The sequence below is a fragment of the Bufo bufo genome, chromosome 10, assembly GCF_905171765.1.
Source record: "Bufo bufo chromosome 10, aBufBuf1.1, whole genome shotgun sequence".
NCBI classification, from domain to species: Eukaryota; Metazoa; Chordata; class Amphibia; order Anura; family Bufonidae; genus Bufo; species Bufo bufo.
This window is the reverse complement of record NC_053398.1, coordinates 60,203,764-60,223,909: the sequence shown is the minus strand read 5'-3', so window position 1 is coordinate 60,223,909 and position 20,146 is coordinate 60,203,764. Positions and strand designations below refer to the sequence as shown.

The 20,146-nt window shown below is 47.7% G+C and overlaps 1 protein-coding gene across 2 annotated transcripts in view; it reads right to left on the bottom strand.

Annotated features, from left to right (window-relative positions):
- The window catches only part of FKBP2 (FKBP prolyl isomerase 2), a 55,815-nt gene extending 36,722 nt beyond the window's left edge, over positions 1–19,093 (bottom strand). The window contains exons 1-2 of one of the 2 annotated variants that reach the window (XM_040409857.1): positions 18,959–19,093; positions 15,918–16,137 (exon numbers count right to left, since the gene is read on the bottom strand). In XM_040409857.1, the coding sequence (XP_040265791.1) occupies positions 15,918–16,085 (168 nt within the window). In that variant the 5' untranslated portion in view covers positions 16,086–16,137; positions 18,959–19,093. Of the gene's footprint in view, positions 1–15,917; positions 16,138–16,544; positions 16,676–18,958 lie in introns of those variants that run through there. The other variant, XM_040409858.1, reaches the window with a different exon arrangement.
- Between the last annotated feature and the right edge of the window lie 1,053 nt (positions 19,094–20,146).

Below are 20,146 nucleotides of genomic sequence, written 5' to 3'. Positions count from 1 at the left end.
TCTGTTACTCAGCAGTGAATATGAGATCACATGATGAGTCAATCAGCTGTCAGAATGTAAAGGGAAGTTAATTCATTTATTTTTCTTTACTCACTTTTATAGAGCCAACATATTCAGCAGCGCTTTATAGACATTATCATCACTCGCTGTCCCCAATGGGGCTCACAATGTAAGTTCCCTATCAGCATGTTTCTGGAGTACCGAGAGGAAACCCACATAAACACGGGGAGAACATACAAACTCCATGCAGATGTTGTGCTTGGTCAGATTCAAACCTAGATCCCTAAACTGCAAGTCACCAGTGCCTCTTGTCTATAAGCTGGGCCCAGCATTGCTGCTCAGTAGAGTTGAGCGAACACCTGGATGTTCGGGTTCGACGAGTTCTGCCGAACTTTCGAAAAATGTTCGGGTTCGGGATCCGAACTCGACCCGAACTTCATCCCGAACCCGAACCCCATAGAAGTCAATGGGGACCCGAACTTTTGGGCACTAAAAAGGCTGTAAAACACACCCGGAAAGGGCTAGAGGGCTGCAAAAGGCAGCAAAATGTAGTTAAATCCCCTGCAAACAAATGTAGATAGGGAAATGATGAGTTAACATAAAATAAATAAAAATTAAACAATATTAATTGGAGTGAGGTCCCATAGCACAGAATCAGGCTTCAAGTCACCCACCAATGGAGAAGGTCACTTACTATTATTTTGACCACAGCACCCAGACAAAGGAGAGAGGTCCCACAGCAGAGAACCAGGCATCATATCACCCACGACAGGAGTAGGCCACCATTTAGTTACTTTGACCCCTACACCCAGACGGAGGAGAGAGGTTACACAGCAGAGAATCAGGCATTTAGATCACCCACCACAGGAGTAGGCCACCATTGAATCAGACCCCGGCAACCATGTCAGATGGCACAAGCATAAGCTTTATATCAATCAGCACAGGAGAAGGCGACTTTGACAGACTTTGACCCCTACACCCGGACGGAGGAGAGAGGTTTCAAAGCAGAGAATCAGGCATTTAGATCACCCACCACAGGAGTAGGCCCCAATTTAATGGGACCCCGGCAACCATGTCAGATGGCACAACCATCAGCTTTATATCAATCAGCACAGGAGAAGGCGACTTTGAAAGACTTTGACCCCTACACCCAGATGGAGGAGAGAGGTTTCACAGCAGAGAATCAGGCATCATATCAACCACCACAGGAAAAGCCACCATTTAGTTACTTTGACCCCTGCACCCAGGAAGAGGAGAGAGGCACCACAGCACATATTCTGGCATCATATCAGCCACCACAGGAGAAGCCACCATTGAGTTACTTTGACCCCCGCACCCAGGAAGAGGAGAGAGGCACCACAGCACATATTCTGGCATCATATCAGCCACCACAGGAGAAGCCACCATTGAGTTACTTTGACCCCCGCACCCAGGAAGAGGAGAGAGGCCCCACAGCACATATTCTGGCATCATATCAGCCACCACAGGAGAAGCCACCATTTAGTTACTTTGACCCCTTCACCCAAACAGAGGAGAGAGGTTCCACATCAGAGAATCAGGCATCATATCAACCACCACAGGAGTAGGCCACAATTTAATGGGACCCCGGCAACCATGTCAGATGGCACAACCATCAGCTTCATATCAATCAGCACAGGAGAAGGCGACTTTGAAAGACTTTGACCCCTACACCCAGACGGAGGAGAGAGGTTTCACAGCAGAGAATCAGGCATTTAGATCACCGACCACAGGAGTAGGCCCCCATTGAATCAGACCCTGGCAACCATGTCAGATGGCACAACCATCAGCTTTATATCAATCAGCACAGGAGAAGCCACCATTGAGTTACTTTGACCCCTGCACCCAGGAAGAGGAGAGAGGCCCCACAGCACATATTCTGGCATCATATCAGCCACCACAGGAGAAGCCACCATTGAGTTACTTTGACCCCCGCACCCAGGAAGAGGAGAGAGGCACCACAGCACATATTCTGGCATCATATCAGCCACCACAGGAGAAGCCACCATTTAGTTACTTTGACCCCTGCACCCAGGAAGAGGAGAGAGGCACCACAGCACATATTCTGGCATCATATCAGCCACCACAGGAGAAGCCACCATTTAGTTACTTTGACCCCTGCACCCAGGAAGAGGAGAGAGGCACCACAGCACATATTCTGGCATCATATCAGCCACCAATGGAGAAGCCACCATTGAGTTACTTTGACCCCTGCACCCAGGAAGAGGAGAGAGGCCCCACAGCACATATTCTGGCATCATATCACACACCACAGGAGAAGCCACCATTGAGTTACTTTGACCCCCGCACCCAGGAAGAGGAGAGAGGCACCACAGCACATATTCAGGCATCATATCACACACCACAGGAGAAGGCCTCTTTCAGTGATTTAGGCCTTTGGACCCAGACAGAGGAGAGAGGCACCACAGCACATATTCTGGCATCATATCAGCCACCACAGGAGAAGCCACCATTGAGTTACTTTGACCCCTGCACCCAGGAAGAGGAGAGAGGCCCCACAGCACATATTCTGGCATCATATCACACACCACAGGAGAAGGCCTCTTTCAGTGATTTAGGCCTTTGGACCCAGACAGAGGAGAGAGGTCAGAGATTAGCTTCATATCCCCCAGCACAGCAGAAGACCGCTTTATTTGACTTAGGCCTCAGCACCCAGACAGAAGACAGAGGTAGCATGGCAGAGGTTATGGCTTCATGTCACCCGTTAGTTTAACCGGCCACTTTCATCTGGTTAGGCCCCGGCGCCCAGACAGAGAAGAGTTTCATTCAACTGTGGGTTTCATAAAATTTGTATCAAATAAAGAAGTGGCCCGTAGCACAACAAGACTTGTTTTAGGCAGTTAATAAGGACTACTCTGCACAAGGGAGGGACAGGTCCTGTGGGATCCATGCCTGGTTCATCTTTATGAAGGTCAGCTTGTCCACGTTGGCTGTGGACAGGCGGCTGCGCTTGTCAGTAATGACGCCCCCTGCCGTGCTGAATACGCGTTCAGATAAAACGCTGGCCGCCGGGCAGGAAAGCACCTCCAAGGCATAACATGCTAACTCTGGCCACGTGGACAATTTCGAAACCCAGTAGTTGAATGGGGCCGAACCATCCGTCAGGATGTGGAGGGGTGTGCAGACATACTGTTCAACCATGTTAGTGAAATGCTGCCTCCTGCTAACACGTTCCGTATCAGGTGTCGGTGCAGATAGCTGTGGCGTGGAGACAAAACTTTTCCACATTTCTGCCATGCTAACCCTGCCCTCAGATGAGCTGGCCGTGACACAGCTGCGTTGGCGACCTCTTGCCACTCCTCTGCCTTCACCTTCCACCTGTTCCCCTGTGACATGTGGGAATGCTCTCAAGAGCGCCTCTATCAGCGTGCGCTTGTACTCGCGCATCTTACGGTCGCGCTCCAGTTCAGGAATTAAAGTGGGCACATTGTCTTTATACCGGGGATCCAGCAGGGTGGCCACCCAGTAGTCTGCACACGTTAAAACGTGGGCAACTCTGCTGTCGTTGCGCAGGCATTGGAGCATATATTCGCTCATGTGGGCCAGGCTACCCATGGGTAAGGACAAGCTGTCCTCTGTGGGAGGCGTATCGTCATCGTCCACCGTATCCCCCCAGCCACGCACCAGTGATGGGCCTGGGCTGCCACCCCGCTGTGAACTTGCGTCATCCTCGTCCCCCTCCACCTCCTCCTCCTCGTCCTCCAGTACAGTGCCTTGGCTGGCGACTTGTGAACCTGTCCTCTGCTGCTTAAACAAACCTCCCTCTGAGCCACTTCGAACAGACTGGCCCGAAAGTGTTAGAAACGAGCCCTCATCCTCCTCCTCCTCCTCCTCCACCTGGGCCACCTCCTCTAACATCATTGCCCTAAGTGTTTTCTCAAGGAGACATAGAAGTGGTATTGTAACGCTGATAACAGTGTCATCGCCACTGGCCATGTTGGTGGAGTACTCGAAACAGCGCAGCAGGGCACACAGGTCTCGCATGGAGGCCCAATCATTGGTGGTGAAGTGGTGCTGTTCGGCAGTACGACTGACGCGAGCGTGCTGCAGCTGAAACTCCACTATGGCCTGCTGCTGCTCGCACAGTCTCTCCAGCATGTGCAAGGTGGAGTTCCACCGGGTGGGCACGTCGCATATGAGGCGGTGAGCGGGAAGGCCGAAGTTCCGCTGTAGCGCAGACAGGCGAGCAGCGGCAGGATGTGAACGGCGGAAGCGCGCACAGACGGCCCGCACTTTATGCAGCAGCTCTGACATGTTGGGGTAGTGGTGAATGAACCTCTGCACCACCAAGTTCAGCACATGCGCCAGGCAAGGGATGTGCGTCAAACCGGCTAGTCCCAGAGCTGCCACGAGATTTCGCCCATTATCGCATACCACCAGGCCTGGCTTGAGGCCCACCGGCAGAAACCACTCGTCGGTCTGTTGTTCAATACCCCGCCACAACTCCTGTGCGGTGTGGGGCCTGTCCCCCAAACATATGAGTTTCAGAATGGCCTGCTGACGTTTACCCCGGGCTGTGCTGAAGTTGGTGGTGAAGGTGTGTGGCTGACCGGATGAGCTGGTGGAAGCAGTGGAGGAGGAAGCCGAGTAGGAGGAGGAGGCTACAGGAGGCAGAGAATGATGCCCTGCGATCCTAGGGGGCGGAAGGACGTGCGCCAAGGAACTGTCCGCCGGGGGCCCAGCCGCCACTACATTCATCCAGTGTGCAGTTAGTGAGATATAGCGTCCCTGGCCGTGCTTACTGGTCCACGTATCTGTGGTTAGGTGGACCTTGCCACAAATGGCGTTGCGCAGTGCACACTTGATTTTATCGGACACTTGCATGTGCAGGGAAGGCACGGCTGTCTTGGAGAAGTAGTGGCGGCTGGGAACCACATACTGCGGGACAGCCATGGCCATCAGCTGTTTGAAGCTGTCTGTGTCCACCAGCCGGAATGACAGCATTTCAAAGGCCAGCAGTTTAGAAATGCTGGCGTTCAGGCCAAGGGCTCGAGGGTGACTCGGGGGGAATTTGCGCTTCCTCTCTAAGGTTTGAGATATTGAGAGCTGAACGCTGCTGTGTGATATAGTGGAGACGCTAGTTGACGGTGGCGGTGGTGGTGGTGTCGGTGGCACATCCTCTGTTTGCTGCTCGGCAGGTGGCAACATTCCTCTCGAGGCGGAAGCCGAGGCAGCAGCGGTAGAGGGAGCAGGGGGAGCCTCAGCGAGTGCCTGGTTTTTAAGGTGTGTACCCCACTGCAGTTCATGCTTTGCATGTAGATGCCTGGTCATGCAGGTTGTGCTGAGGTTCAGAACGTTAATGCCTCGCCTCAGGCTCTGATGGCAGAGCGTGCAAGTCACTCGGGTCTTGTCGGTAGGACATTGTTTAAAGAAGTGCCATGCCAGGGAACTCTTTGAAGCTGCCTTTGTGGGGCTGGGTCCCTGTTGGCGATGTCCAGTAGCAGGCGAACTCTGGGGGCGGCGGCTCGTCTGCTTTGGCCCCCTGCTCCCTCTTTGGCTTCGCTGTTGTCTCGGTCTCACCACTACCTCTTCCTCTGAACTGTGAAAGTCATCGCCACGACCTTCAGTCCATGTGGGGTCTAAGACCTCATCGTCCTCTGCATCGTCTTCCACCCAGTCTCCCTCCCTGACCTCCTCCTGTTCAGTCTGCACACTGCAAAAAGACGCGGCAGTGGGCACCTGTGTTTCGTCATCATCAGAGAGTCGGTGACTCTGCTGTGGTGGTATTCCCATGTCCTCTTCATCTGGAGACATAATTGGTTGTGCGTCAGTGCATGGTATGTCTTCCTCCACTGGGGAAGGGCTAGGTGGACGCCCCTGGGAAACCCTGGAAGCAGAGTCTTCAAACAGAAGAAGAGACTGCTGCATAACTTGTGGCTCAGACCGTTTCCCTGATATGCTTGGGGGTGATGTGACAGACTGATGGGCTTGGTTTTCAGGTGCCACCTGTGCGCTTTCCGCAGAAGACTGGGTGGAAGACCATGTGGTGAACGTGCTGGAAGCACTGTCGGCCACCCAATCGATTAATGCCTGTACCTGCTCAGGCCTTACCATCCTAAGAGCGGCATTGTGCCCCACGAGATATTGCGGTACATTCTGCCGGCTAGTTGAGGGAGTTCGTTCCCTACTGTGTGCGCCTGGGGCCGAACGGCCACGTCCTCTACCAGCAACAGAGGCTCCACGGACACCACCACGACCGCGTCCTCGTCCCTTAATAGTATTTTTCTTCATTGTTGCGATTCAACTCGCACCACAATGAAATATATTATTTTTTATAAGCAAAATCCCCTCACTGGAATACTTTCAGTCTTTTGACTATGGATTACAGATGGAATGACTGTTATATGTGAGTACCGCTTTCTTTGACAGATTCTAGTATGGGTACATATATGTTTTCCCAACCCCAGCACATTAGTTTGCTAATTCCAGATGTATGAAACGCAGGCCTAACTGTATCTAGTATATTGAACGCCAGATAAACTAACTTGGCCTTTTTTAAATAAAAAAAATTCCCTCACTGGAATACTTTCAGTCTTTTGACTGTATGGATTACAGATGGAATGACTGTTATATGTGAGTACCGCTTTCTTTGACAGATTCTAGTATGGGTACATATGTGTTTTCCCAACCCCAGCACATTAGTTTGCTAATTCCAGATGTATGAAACGCAGGCCTAACTGTATCTAGTATATTGAACGCCAGATAAACTAACTTGGCCTTTTTTAAATAAAAAAAATTCCCTCACTGGAATACTTTCAGTCTTTTGACTGTATGGATTACAGATGGAATGACTGTTATATGTGAGTACCGCTTTCTTTGACAGATTCTAGTATGGGTACATATATGTTTTCCCAACCCCAGCACATTAGTTTGCTAATTCCAGATGTATGAAACGCAGGCCTAACTGTATCTAGTATATTGAACGCCAGATAAACTAACTTGGCCTTTTTTAAATAAAAAAAATTCCCTCACTGGAATACTTTCAGTCTTTTGACTGTATGGATTACAGATGGAATGACTGTTATATGTGAGTACCGCTTTCTTTGACAGATTCTAGTATGGGTACATATATGTTTTCCCAACCCCAGCACATTAGTTTGCTAATTCCAGATGTATGAAACGCAGGCCTAACTGTATCTAGTATATTGAACGCCAGATAAACTAACTTGGCCTTTTTTAAATAAAAAAAAAATTCCCTCACTGGAATACTTTATGGCTTTTCACTGTATGGATTACAGGTGGACTGGTATTAGTAGGGGTGACACAAGCACACCCAAGTCCCTGATGTAGGATTTCTATGGCACAGACCACTATTACAAGTGATTAATGGACGTTGGGAGAGATTGTGCTGCAGCACTAGTCCCAAGATGGCCGCCTCCTATCAGCCCAGTAACATGTGCCACAAAATGGTCTGCACAACCTTTAAAAAAAATAGCCTTGGACTGTGCTGCTAAATCGCTATTGGTCTGAATCCCAGGTGTAGATGTCTGACTTGTTTGGAGCTTTGGAATGCACACTGTGGCAGCTTCTGCTGCAGCACTACAAGTCGCAAAATGGCGGCCGGCGGTCAGCCCGGGTACATGTGGATGGAAAAATCACTCTGGCCACTCTAAAAATAGCCAATCCCTATCAAAAAAGCAGCTCAGCTGCAGTTGTTCAGATGAATCACAGGTGGAGGAGAGAAATTTGCTTCCAGTTATTCAATTATCCCTGCCTATTCTCGCCCTAGCATCAGCTGCGTCTAACCCTGTTCTATTCACATCGGGAGTGAGCACGTCCCGACGTGCGCACAAGCTTATAAGAGGCTGAGTCACATGCTGCACTTGGCCAATCACAGCCTTGCCAATAGTAGGCATAGCTGCGATGGCATCTTAGGGCAAGTAGTATGATGCATGTTGATTGGCTGCTTTGCAGCCTTTCAAAATGCGCCAAAATACATGCCGAACGACGAACCCGAACTTTTACGAAAAAGTTCGGGTTCGGGTCCGTGTCACGAACACCCCAAAATTCGGTACGGACCCGAACTTTGCTCGAACTGTTCGCTCAACACTACTGCTCAGCTATATAAAATAGATATTGGGGTAAAAACAGGATAAGTCATAAATGTTGGGTATGAACAGGTTCCAGAACAGGGCAGAAAATAGAGTCAATGTGCTTGGCTATTTTTAGTAGGGCCATTGTAGTGTACTGAGAAATCCACATGTGTTGCCCTTCTCCATTCCCAATGGGACCCCCATTCTGGAGATAGGAGCAGGTCCCAGATGAGAATACCCCTTAAATGGAGTTTCCTGTGATTAGATAATAGGGTCTGCTCCCCACCCCCAAGCTCTCTGGCTCTGACTTATGTGGCTGAGCCGCAAACCACCATTCCTGACTGGTAGTATCGGGGACTTGTTCTGGAAACAGGAGTGGGTTCAAGAGGTGTGTATGCCATAAATGTCCCAGATGGGACAAGGCATGGCAGATGGGACATGTCAGAAGCTTTGAGTGGTGAGGGTTTGGGTGCAAAGAACCAGACCAATTGCTGAATCGAAATGGTAGAAGCACTTATTTAAGTGCTGAGCCCTTTCAGCTGTGGTGGGATAAGCGGTGTACAGACTCATAGTGACAGGTTTACTACTAATGCACCAGAGTTATGGAGGACATGCCTAACACTACATTTAAAGGGGTTGCCCCATTACAACAACTTATTCTCTATCCACAGGATGGGGGATATGGGTTTGATCGTCAGAAGTCTGACCACTGGGGCCCCTGCCGATCACTACAAAGGCACCAGTGTACCTGGCATAAGATGAAACACTGTGTGTCAAAATTGTGCCAGAATTTTTGTGAAAAATTCTGGCGCAAAGTAAGCCAACTAATAAGAGCTATAAACTTTGGCGACTAAGCCTTTAAGGGGTTCTCCGGGAATTAAGAAAATGAAAATACTAAATTATAATAATCCTGAATAAAGATAAGATCTTCAGCTGAATCACTGTAGGAATGGAGTTCATGAGGAGACATCATGTACAGTGGTGATGTGGCTGATGAGCAGCAGCACTTGTATGCAGTCTTTATTACCATCGTCTCTGTACTTCATGTCTCCTCAAACACCATTACCATAGAGATTCAGCTTAAGATCTTATCTCTATTCAGGATCATAATCCCTAACAAGCAGAGCAGTGAGGAGGATGAGGCAGCTCTTTAGCGCAGTCTTGTGAAGTAACTTGTCCTGCTGTAAGATTAAGACAGGTTTTGTGTGTACTACTAATAGGATGGCAGCCATTTTATTTCCCCTTAGGATTGCTCCCTAGACAAAATGAGCCATTATAACTAACAAAAGGTATTTGGGAATATATTTATAATAAAGTAATATTTAAGAATTTTAAATTTCCTTTATTCCCAGAGAACCCCTTGAAGGTGTGCCAGATTTACCATTCAGTAGCAGCCACTGTGATAAATCTGGGACACCTTTAGACTGTCTAGCCTAAAGGCCCCTTTACACTGCCAAAACATCAGGCAGATCATCGCTAACAAGCGTTTGTAGGAACACGCATTATCCATGATCTGCCGGTGTAAAGCTGCTGCCGATTACCCGATGAACGAGCGAAAGGCTCCTTCATTGGATCTTTCAAGCAATCACCTAAATCATCGCTTGCCGGTGTAACGTTACATTTCTCTACTTCATGAGATTTCCCTACGTCCTAACTTCCTGTCGCACCGGAAATTACGTGTGGAGACGTTCCTTAGATTTGACAATCTGCGCATGCGCAAAAGGACAGTTTATGGAAAATCTCACTGCGGAGTTCAGCAGCACACCGGGACACTGCGCATGCGTCGGAGAGCCGAAGTAGGGAAATATTACGGCCCATTGCGCACGCGCGATTAACTCCTGAAAATCCATCCGATCTCCGCGCCTGCGCAGTGTGGGGGTACGTCCAGTTTGGGGGCACGTCCAAGTGCGCAAGCGCAGAGGGTAGTATAAATATCCATTTTGCAAGCGCTGCTAACCCTTTGCTGGAGCTATATGAGAATATGAGAACGTTACACCGGCAGGAGATCCTGCTGCTGTGTGAACACACTGTACTGCTGGCAAACAATGATTCTTTATGGGGATGTGTGATGGTATTAAATGCAGAGGTCTTCTCCACTGATGAGCAGGCGATTGTCAGGAAGGAACGCTTCTTTTCCTGACAATTGTCTGCTCAATTGAACAGTGTAAAGGGACCTTAAGTCTGCACTGTCCAAATCTTAGATAGCATTAGTAAATCTGCCCTATAAGCTCTGTACGAATCACCACTCGCCATTCTCTGATGAGAAGCGAGCAGAGGCAATCACAGCAGAGCACATTTACCCCTTTATTTCAGTGATCGGTGGGCAGCTCTGCACCTGGACAAGCACTGATTAAACCTTTAGACATATGCTATGACATGTCAGAGGTTTAGTGAAATGACAGTAGAAGGGGAAAAAAAGGACTTGGAGGACCCTTGGTCTACTGAATATCAATAAGAGGACAGCGCAGAGCAAGTATTGTCCAAAATACATAACTAGATAAGGACAGCATATCATGGTGCTTATGAAGACAGTGAGTGGTACCTGTGTGTTCACCATCTTACCTGACAGGAGGTCCACTTTTTATACAGCTGACCTTTTCAAGCAAGTTTTTCAAAATCTTTTTGTTGAACAATGCGGTAAATGTCTGGACTCAGGGGATACCAGGAGATATTAGTGGCAGGAAAGATTTCATTCTTATTGAGGCACATGAAATAAACAACTATGTTTAGGATGCTTTCACACACTAGTGTTTTTTTTGGACTTCTTCATTTTGTTGAACTTTTTGCTGTAAAACACCAGCTCCAGATGTAATCTAAATGGTCTATGGGAAATATGAAATGCAGGATACACAAGTTTTTTTTTTTTTAAATTAGGATTTCTTGCTTCTCCTCAAAAAGCCACAAAACTACACAGACAGAAAAAAAACACCAGGGCCAAATTCATGTGTGTGATCACCCTTAGAGTGCCCCAAGTGGTACTCTAGGGCAAAAGAACTGTAGAAGTGTAGTAGGAAAGTTGTTATAATTAGACTGAACACATACAGTACAGGCCAAAAGTTTGGACACACCTTCCCATCAAAGAGTTTTCTTTATTTTCATGACTATGAAAATTGTAGATTCACACTGAAGGCATCAAAACTATGAATTAACACGTGTGGAATTATATACATAACAAACAAGTGTGAAACAACTGAAAATATGTCATATTCTAGGTTCTTCAAAGTAGTCACCTTTTGCTTTGATTACTGCTTTGCACACTCTTGGCATTCTCTTGATGAGCTTCAAGAGGTAGTCCCCTGAAATGGTTTTCACTTCACAGGTGTGCCCTGTCAGGTTTAATAAGTGGGATTTCTTGCCTTATAAATGGGGTTGGGACCATCAGTTGCATTGAGGAGAAGTCAGGTGGATACACAGCTGATAGTCCTACTGAATAGACTGTTAGAATTGGTATTATGGCAAGAAAAAAGCAGCTAAGTAAAGAAAAACGAGTGGCCATCATTACTTTAAGAAATGAAGGTCAGTCAGTCAGCCGAAAAATTGGGGAAAACTTTGAAAGTAAGGGCTATTTGACCATGAAGGAGAGTGATGGGGTGCTGCGCCAGATGACCTGGCCTCCACAGTCACCGGACCTGAACCCAATCGAGATGGTTTGGGGTGAGCTGGACTGCAGAGTGAAGGCAAAAGGGCCAACAAGTGCTAAGCATCTCTGGGAACTCCTTCAAGACTGTTGGAAGACCATTTCAGGGGACTAATTCTTGAAGCTCATCAAGAGAATGCCAAGAGTGTGCAAAGCAGTAATCAAAGCAAAGGGTGGCTACTTTGAAGAACCTAGAATATGACATATTTTCAGTTGTTTCACACTTGTTTGTTATGTATATAATTCTACGTGTTAATTCATAGTTTTGATGCCTTCATAGTCATGAAAATAAAGAAAACTCTTTGAATGAGAAGGTGTGTCCAAACTTTTGGTCTGTACTGTATGTATATAACAAAAAAAAATAAAAATAAAATCCATGATCTTTATTGTAGATCAGTACACACTACAGAAATATGGACTGCACCGCACCTCCAACACTTATTTACGTATACAGCAGCATACAAAATGTGGTCTGAAAAATGAAGGACTTCAAAATGTTTAGTTACAATGCATATAAGTGCCAATCCAAAAGTAGATTGTAACCACATACTGTATATACTATCAGATAATGATTCTGTCATAGAAATCACAGTCCCTTGTGGATACACAGCTAACAGGAGGCATTAAAGGGGCATGCCCATCTTGGACATTGGGGGCATATGGCTAGGATATGCCCTCAATGGCCCACTGCACCTATACTTAGAAGGGAGCCCACAAAGTGTCGAAAGGTGCACCAGGCATGCGCAGCCACCCTCCACTCATTTTTATGAGACTGCAGAAAATAGCCGCGTGCTGGCTTGACCATTTCCGTAAGCCTTATATAGAAGAGAAATGAGCGGTGGCTGCGCTTGCGCAGTGAGCTTCTCATTCTTTTCAATGGGACTTCCAAAAATAGCCGAGTGTGCCGTTTGGCTATTTTCATCAGTCCCATAAAAATGAATGGAGGGTGGCCGCGCACACACGGTGCACCCTCTAGCACTTTGCGGGCTCCGTTCTAGCAATATGCCCCCAATATGCCTCCAAGATGTAAATACCGCTTTGAGTGAGTGCATAAACTCCAAAAGGTATGTGCAGACGCACCAGGTGAAGGTGGATATCTTAAACGCACAGCGGGTGGACACATTCTCAGTTTTGATTCATGGGTTAGTATATTTTGCTTATTTGCACAACATGTTGTTCTGGAAGAGTGTTTTGCATATACTTTCATTTATCTTAGTCCTCATGGTGCAATACCCTTAATGACTTTTACTAGCCACTTACTTTGTTTTGGACCATAAGACGCACTCGCCTCCAACCCCAAAAGCAGGGGGGAATGGCAGTGTGTCTTATGGAGCAAATACTAATGAGCGCTTTCATTAGCGGTCATCAGTATGCAGGAGGTGTGGCGAGTGTAGCCCTGTGCTGGCTGTACTCACCCCTCCCTGGTTATCTTCCAGGTGCCGCACTGCACGCATCCTGACAAGTAGTGCACATAGGCGCACGCATTATTACCTGATGCTGTGCGATGTCAGGTCACAGTGCAGAGCTAGAACGGCAGAAGACCAGGGAGCGAGGGTCTGATACAGAGGTTTGATGAAATATTTGTATTCTTATTTTCCTCTTCTATATCTTAGGTGCGCCTTATAGTCCGGTTCTGTGCCTCCTGTTGGGTGTGTAAGAAGTTGTGATTTCTGTTTATCTGATAGCATCATATGTGGTTACATTCTCCTAGATTGGCACTTCTAGGCATGGCCACTAGACTTTTTTTGAATTACTTATTATGCAGACCACATTTTGTATGCCTCTGTATATGTTTTGGGAGTGCATTTCTGTAGCGCGACTCATTTTTAAAGTGTTTCTATTGATTATTCTACAATAAAGATCACAGATTCCACTTACATTGGCACGTATGCACTATTATATCTGACATGACTATAAGACCCCTTGGAGACGAATGTTTAAAATGAGCATACCCATTTAACATCTCAGGGAAGCTGATTGAAAGAACATGGAGACTGGCAGGTCTTTAGGCCCCTTGCAGACGAGCGCGTCATGCTGCGAGTCCGCAGAGCAGCTCCCGGCCTGACCTCCCAGCACGGACAGGGTCACATAGCATTATATTGCTTTATGATGCTATGTAACCCTTACAGTTCTGGAATGTATTGGATAACACTGGCAGCATTAGGTCAGTGTCATCTAATACATTCCAGAATTGTAAGGGTTACATAGCATCATAAATTAATATAATGTTATGCAACCCAGTCAGTGCTGGGAGGTCAGGCCGGGAGCTGCTCTGCGGACTCGCAGCATGACGCGCTCGTCTGCAAGGGGCCTAAAGACCTGCCAGTCTCCATGTTCTGTCAATCAGCTTCCCCGAGATGTTAAAAGGATATGCTCATTTTAAACATTTCTGACCTATTCGCCATAAATACCAGGTAGTTTTACATACAAACCTCAATAAAGTTAAAAGGGGTTATCCGATGACTAATGTAAAATATTAAAATCAGACATAATCTAGCACATGACTCTTTCTAGAACCAGCCGTGTACCTCACATGGATCCAGAGATCTCCCCATTCATTGCTCTGCTAGGTTTTTATCAAGCTGACAGCTCAAGGGGAGTGTCCTTTCTGCAGCAGCTCAGGGGGCGTGTCCATGCTCCACCTATCACAGCTCAGGAGGCAGTTGAATTATGAAACTGAGCATGTGCGACCATGTCAATGACCAGGGCAGAGAAATAGGTGGCGCTTTACAGATACATTTTAGTGAATAACTCAGTGGCCAAGTAAATTTTTATTTATATGCAATTACAAAAATATTCATATCCAAGTGCTAGTTTATATATTTTAAGCAACTTTCATACTCCTTGGCTAAAAATACTCCCAAAAATTCTGAGAGAAGTAATGTGACCTGGTTTGCACACCTTGGTCTGTAACTTTTACATTGTTTTGTGGTGGACATGGCTGTGAGAAAAGACATCTGCAATCATTAGGTTATCTGCTCTAGGGAAACACATAGGGTTCGGGCTCTATAAGGCCCCTTTCACACGGGCGAGTATTCCGCGCGGATGCGATGCGGGAGATGAACGCATTGCACCCGCACTGAATACCGACCCATTCATTTCAATGGGGCTGTTCAGATGAGCGGTGATTTTCACGCATCACTTGTGCGTTGCGTGAAAATCGCAGCATGCTCTATATTCTGCGTTTTTCACGCAACGCAGGCCCCATAGGAGTGAATGGGGTTGCGTGAAAATCGCAAGCATCCGCAAGCAAGTGCGGATGCGGTGCGATTTTCACGCATGGTTGCTAGGTGACAGTCTATAAACTGTATTATTTTCCCTTATAACATGGTTACAAGGGAAAATAATAGCATTCTGAATACAGAATGCTTAGTAGGTGATCAATTGAGGGTTAAAAAAAATAAAAAAAATTAACTCACCTTCTCCTCTTGTTCGCGAAGTTCCCGGTCTCTTCTTTACTTCTTTAATGATGAACTATCGGCTAGGACCTGTGGTGACGTCAGATCACATGCTCCAATCACATGGTCCATCACCACGGTGATGTACCATGTGATTGGAGCATGTGATCTGACGTCACCAAAGGTCCTTTAGCCCACAGCTCATCATTAAAGAAGTAAAGAAGAGACTGGGAACTACGCGAACAAGAGGAGAAGGTGAGTTAATTTTTTTTATTTTTTTTTAACCCTCAATTGATCACCTACTAAGCATTCTGTATTCAGAATGCTATTATTTTCCCTTATAACTATGTTATAAGGGAAAATAATAAAATCTACAGAACACCTAACCCAAGCTCGAACTTCTGGTTTGGGTACCAAACATGCGTGATTTTTCTCACGCGAGTGCAAAACGCATTACAATGTTTTGCACTCGCGCGGAAAAAACGCGGGTGTTCCCGCAACGCACCCGCACATTTTCCCGCAACTGGGGTAGTCAGCAGTGGGGCGATGAAGCAGTCCAATCTCTTCCTGCTCACCACCTAAGAACAAGGACTTGTGACCACCCTGTTCTGCTGGACATACAGTAGTAGCCCAATCCTGGGTTAGACCACAGAGTGTTCATTTGAAGAGAACAGCATTTTGGTTTTCTTACAAGCCCTGAAATTACATGCTATATGGCTGGAGCCACATAATAGTTTGGTTATATTAAATGGAGAGCACTTCCACAACAAGCATGCCTCCAAATGATAAATCTTCCATTTCTGTACTTACTGTGTAATGCATGTTGAGGGTATCCCCTTTGCGAGATTTAATGGGGCAATTCTCCACTCTCTTCTTCACACCAATCTGTAACTTTTTACTTCCCTCTTTAGCAAGAGTAGGGGGAAGCAGAGAGAAGACAAGTAGGCACCACAGAGGCGTGAATGACAGAGCGTTCATGATGATGGCGGGATGGGCACCCAAACAGTTAACAGTCGCACTGTATTATTTTCTGCAAAGATAAAAAAAATTATAATATGGAAAGTGATAGTAAGAAAGGGGTCTCACTTCTACAACAGCAAAGGAAGGGGAGACAGGACACATGTGGACATAGGAACATGGTCAATTGTATATTCCAATGTAATGGATAAACTGGCCCAACAGAGAATCACTAAACTGCATTCAAAAAGACCATCCTTACAAGATCCCTACTAGAAAAATATCCTAAGGCGGAGAACATATATCCTGTTACACAGGACTGTCCTCATCTATGTATGGATGGTCGGAGAACAAGAGCCAACTAGAACTTTCTAGGTAACAGGCTCTTCTCCTTCATGGGATAGATGAGAGGATGCACCACGGAGGGGAATTCTCGGAATAGGTTACGGCCGGTAATGTTATATTGTAAATAACACTTACCTTGGTTGCTGGCTCTGTTCATATAGTTTAACAGGTAGAATTCATATTTGCCACAAAAAAAGGCAACAGCACCATAATATATCAAAAAGTCTCCCTTCCCTAACCTATTTAAAGAACTCCTTGCAGCCCCGACGTGCCCCTCCCTATACGGGGTGAGGACCCATTAAAGGAACAGCTCCTCAAAGCCCCATAAAGAGGATACAAAATGATCAGCATGCAGTATACAGCACCTGGTTGTAGCACCTTAGAAAGAAATAGGAAAGCAGCACCAGTAAATCTGCTCAGTGCAGTGAATCAATGTGCACCCTAGAAGTGTCTTGTTCCCCCCAAAAGGTGACAAATTAACAGTTACCCCAATACACCCCTCCCCTTCCCTTTTAAGGACAGACACGCACAACACGCACACATAACAGTTTAGTGTCTCCTCCCTATGATGAGGTACAATACCCCATATGCCTGCTCAAGGTTCACCTCTATCTGAAACCCCAGGTTTAGCACTACGAGGAGTCCACTTAGTGTCGTCTGTCATGAAATATGCACTTCTAGGTTTCCGAGGCTCTCTGGGGACCCACACATCCTCCTTTCCTATGGGCCACGCAGAGTCTTCTTTTCCTTCCTCCTGCTTTCTCAGCACCCACACCTCACTACCTGAAACCCTTGGACCATTCTCACCTCTCCTCCCTGCATCTCTCCTAGTCCACTCTCTTAACACCCACACATCTTGCTGCTTCTGTCCTTCTGCCCTTGCCTCCCCTCGACACCCCCAAGCCTGGGCTGTTTTGCCCCTTCTACGACCTGACACTGCTCGACAAGAACCTGCCCACCCTTGCCACCAATTGACCCATTCCTGCAGTTCAGGAGTTTCTCCCATTTTCCCTCCCTTTTTGGTAAGAGGTTCAGGAATGTCTCCTAGGTTCGCACCACCATCCCCATTTCTTTCTCTCAGGTGCTCCCCTACACGAAGAGTGCTACTCATTGAGTAACCACACTCTCTGGAGGGCCCCTCACCAGCTGTATCACTTTCAACATGCGGGGTACCTTCAGAATCCCCTAAATAGAGATGAAGGCACCAGCACCATGTGCCCGTTTCCTCTACAGTTCCACATCCTTCCACACCTGACTGACTCAGGGAGCCCATCTGATGAGCAGGTGCCGAAGAGTTCTGGGACACAAATTGTACATGCTGGTAGTTGATAGGGTTGGAATTCTTCTCCTCTGTTTCATACCTACCTAATCCTCCAGAAGGATCTCCACTATGATAATTACCCTGCTCCATTTGAAGACCCTCTGAAGACCCACTACACCCATTTCCTGGACTCCTACATACATCCCTATAGCTCCCACTGTATTGTGGACACTCTTCATGATGTTCTGCACTTTCAGGAACCTCTTCAATAAAGCCCTTCATCATCCCTAGACGATTGTCTGTCTCTTTAGAGAAAAGCAGACCCTCTGTGGACCCCCTCCCCTCAATCCCCATTGATGTGCATTTATTCCCATTGATCTCATGTCTCAGGTCCACTTCAGATGTCCCTATGTCGGTTGCCTCAGCGCTGCTGCTGCTCAATTCATACTGAGAGTCTTCTCTAATTTTGCCCTCTCCTCTGATGTCCTGCAGCACCTTCTCCTTGTCTAAACTTTGCCCCCTGTACAGATCCTCAAAGCTACTCTCTTCCATGCTCTGGTGACCACCTCCCTGAGCCAGGTCTTTGCAGCCACCATTAGCTTGGCCACGTTTCTTCTCTTTGGAGGATTTGCTCTTCTTTTTTCGTTTCTGCAGCACCTGCCCATCATGGTTGGCCCCCTCTGGGACGGGCATCTCCATCCTATCCTGCACTTTGGCCCCTTCATTGCCCCTGCCATCCTCTCCTACACTGGGCTGCTGCTCACTAACTGGATCCACTTGCCCTATCTCTTTCCCATGCACCTTGCAGGGTCTTATGTCCCCCCAGGTACAGTCACCCTGAGGGGACCGCTCACCTACAGATCCCCGGCTGCCACTTGTCACCTCCTGGGGGAAACTCTTACTAGTGGCCCTTCCCCAGTACTGCTCCTCGTCGGTGTGGCTCCTGGTCAGCGCCAGAGGTGCCCTCTCCCCGATCACATAGTGGGAACTGCTGCGCTCCGCGCAACCCCCGACCACCTCCAGAGAGCCCCGCTCCTGCATGTCCCCATTCCCCTCATCGGCCCCTTCTGTACGGCTCGTGTCCTCCTCCGGAGCGCCCCTTGCCCTCCAGTCCTCCCGCATCACCTCCTCCATTCTACGCCCCATAATCAAATCCTGGGGCCCTCTGATTACGTCCCAAGTCACCCTCGCTCCTCCCCGGTGTCTTCTTCTTTCCCTCCCTCGTGCCCCGGGACCCCGTTCATCCCCCGGCCTCCTCATCCCCCTTCCCCGGGCCTCCTGCCCTCACCTCTCCCCTGATCTGTCTGCACGCCGAAGCTTCACACCGACTTAACCCCTCTTCCGCATCCGTGTACGTCACCGCTCAGCTCGTCCAATGACAGCGCAAAGAACATCACCAGCGCTCGCTGATTGGTCAGTCCCGGCTGTCGTTGTCAAGTGATCAGGGGCCAGGTCGGGACATGGCGGGATGATCGGGCTTCTTTACACAGAAATAGGGGGAGACAATCTCTGCCGTGTTCATGGAGAAAGCGAAACCCCCCCGAGTAAAATAATCCACCAAATAATGGATGAAACATTAGTGCTGTGGCTAAAATGGCGCATAATTCCTGTAAGGAAAGGCGAGTTAAGCCGAAGAATGGGAGCTTGAGTGAAATGTCACCCCTTGAAATGCTGCAAAGTGGTACGACCCGGTGTCTAGACTGCAAAACCTAGCTAAACAATGCAAACCGTTAGAGAGCGTCACACTGCATAGAGATAGCTTCTATAAATATACTGCGGTACAAGGCGTACGAGCAGGGCGGCCATGGCTGCTGGGGAGCGAGGACTGCAGAGTACAACAGAGATTATATGGAGAGATGGGGGAGCGAGGACTGCAGAGTACAACAGAGATTATATGGAAAGCTGGAGGAGAGAGGACTGCAGAGTACAACAGAGATTATATAGAGAGATGGAGGAGAGAGGACTGCAGAGTACAACAGAGATTATATAGAGAGATGGGGGAGCGAGGACTGCAGAGTACAACAGAGATTATATAGAAAGCTGGAGGAGAGAGGACTGCAGAGTACAACAGAGATTATATGGAGAGATGGAGGAGAGAGGACTGCAGAGTACAACAGAGATTATATAGAAAGCTGGGGGAGCGAGGACTGCAGAGTACAACAGAGATTATATGGAGAGATGGGGGAGCGAGGACTGCAGAGTACAACAGAGATTATATAGAAAGCTGGAGGAGAGAGGACTGCAGAGTACAACAGAGATTATATGGAGAGATGGGGGAGCGAGGACTGCAGAGTACAACAGAGATTATATAGAAAGCTGGAGGAGAGAGGACTGCAGAGTACAACAGAGATTATATGGAGAGATGGGGGAGCGAGGACTGCAGAGTACAACAGAGATTATATGGAGAGATGGGGGAGCGAGGACTGCAGAGTACAACAGAGATTATATGGAGAGATGGGGGAGCGAGGACTGCAGA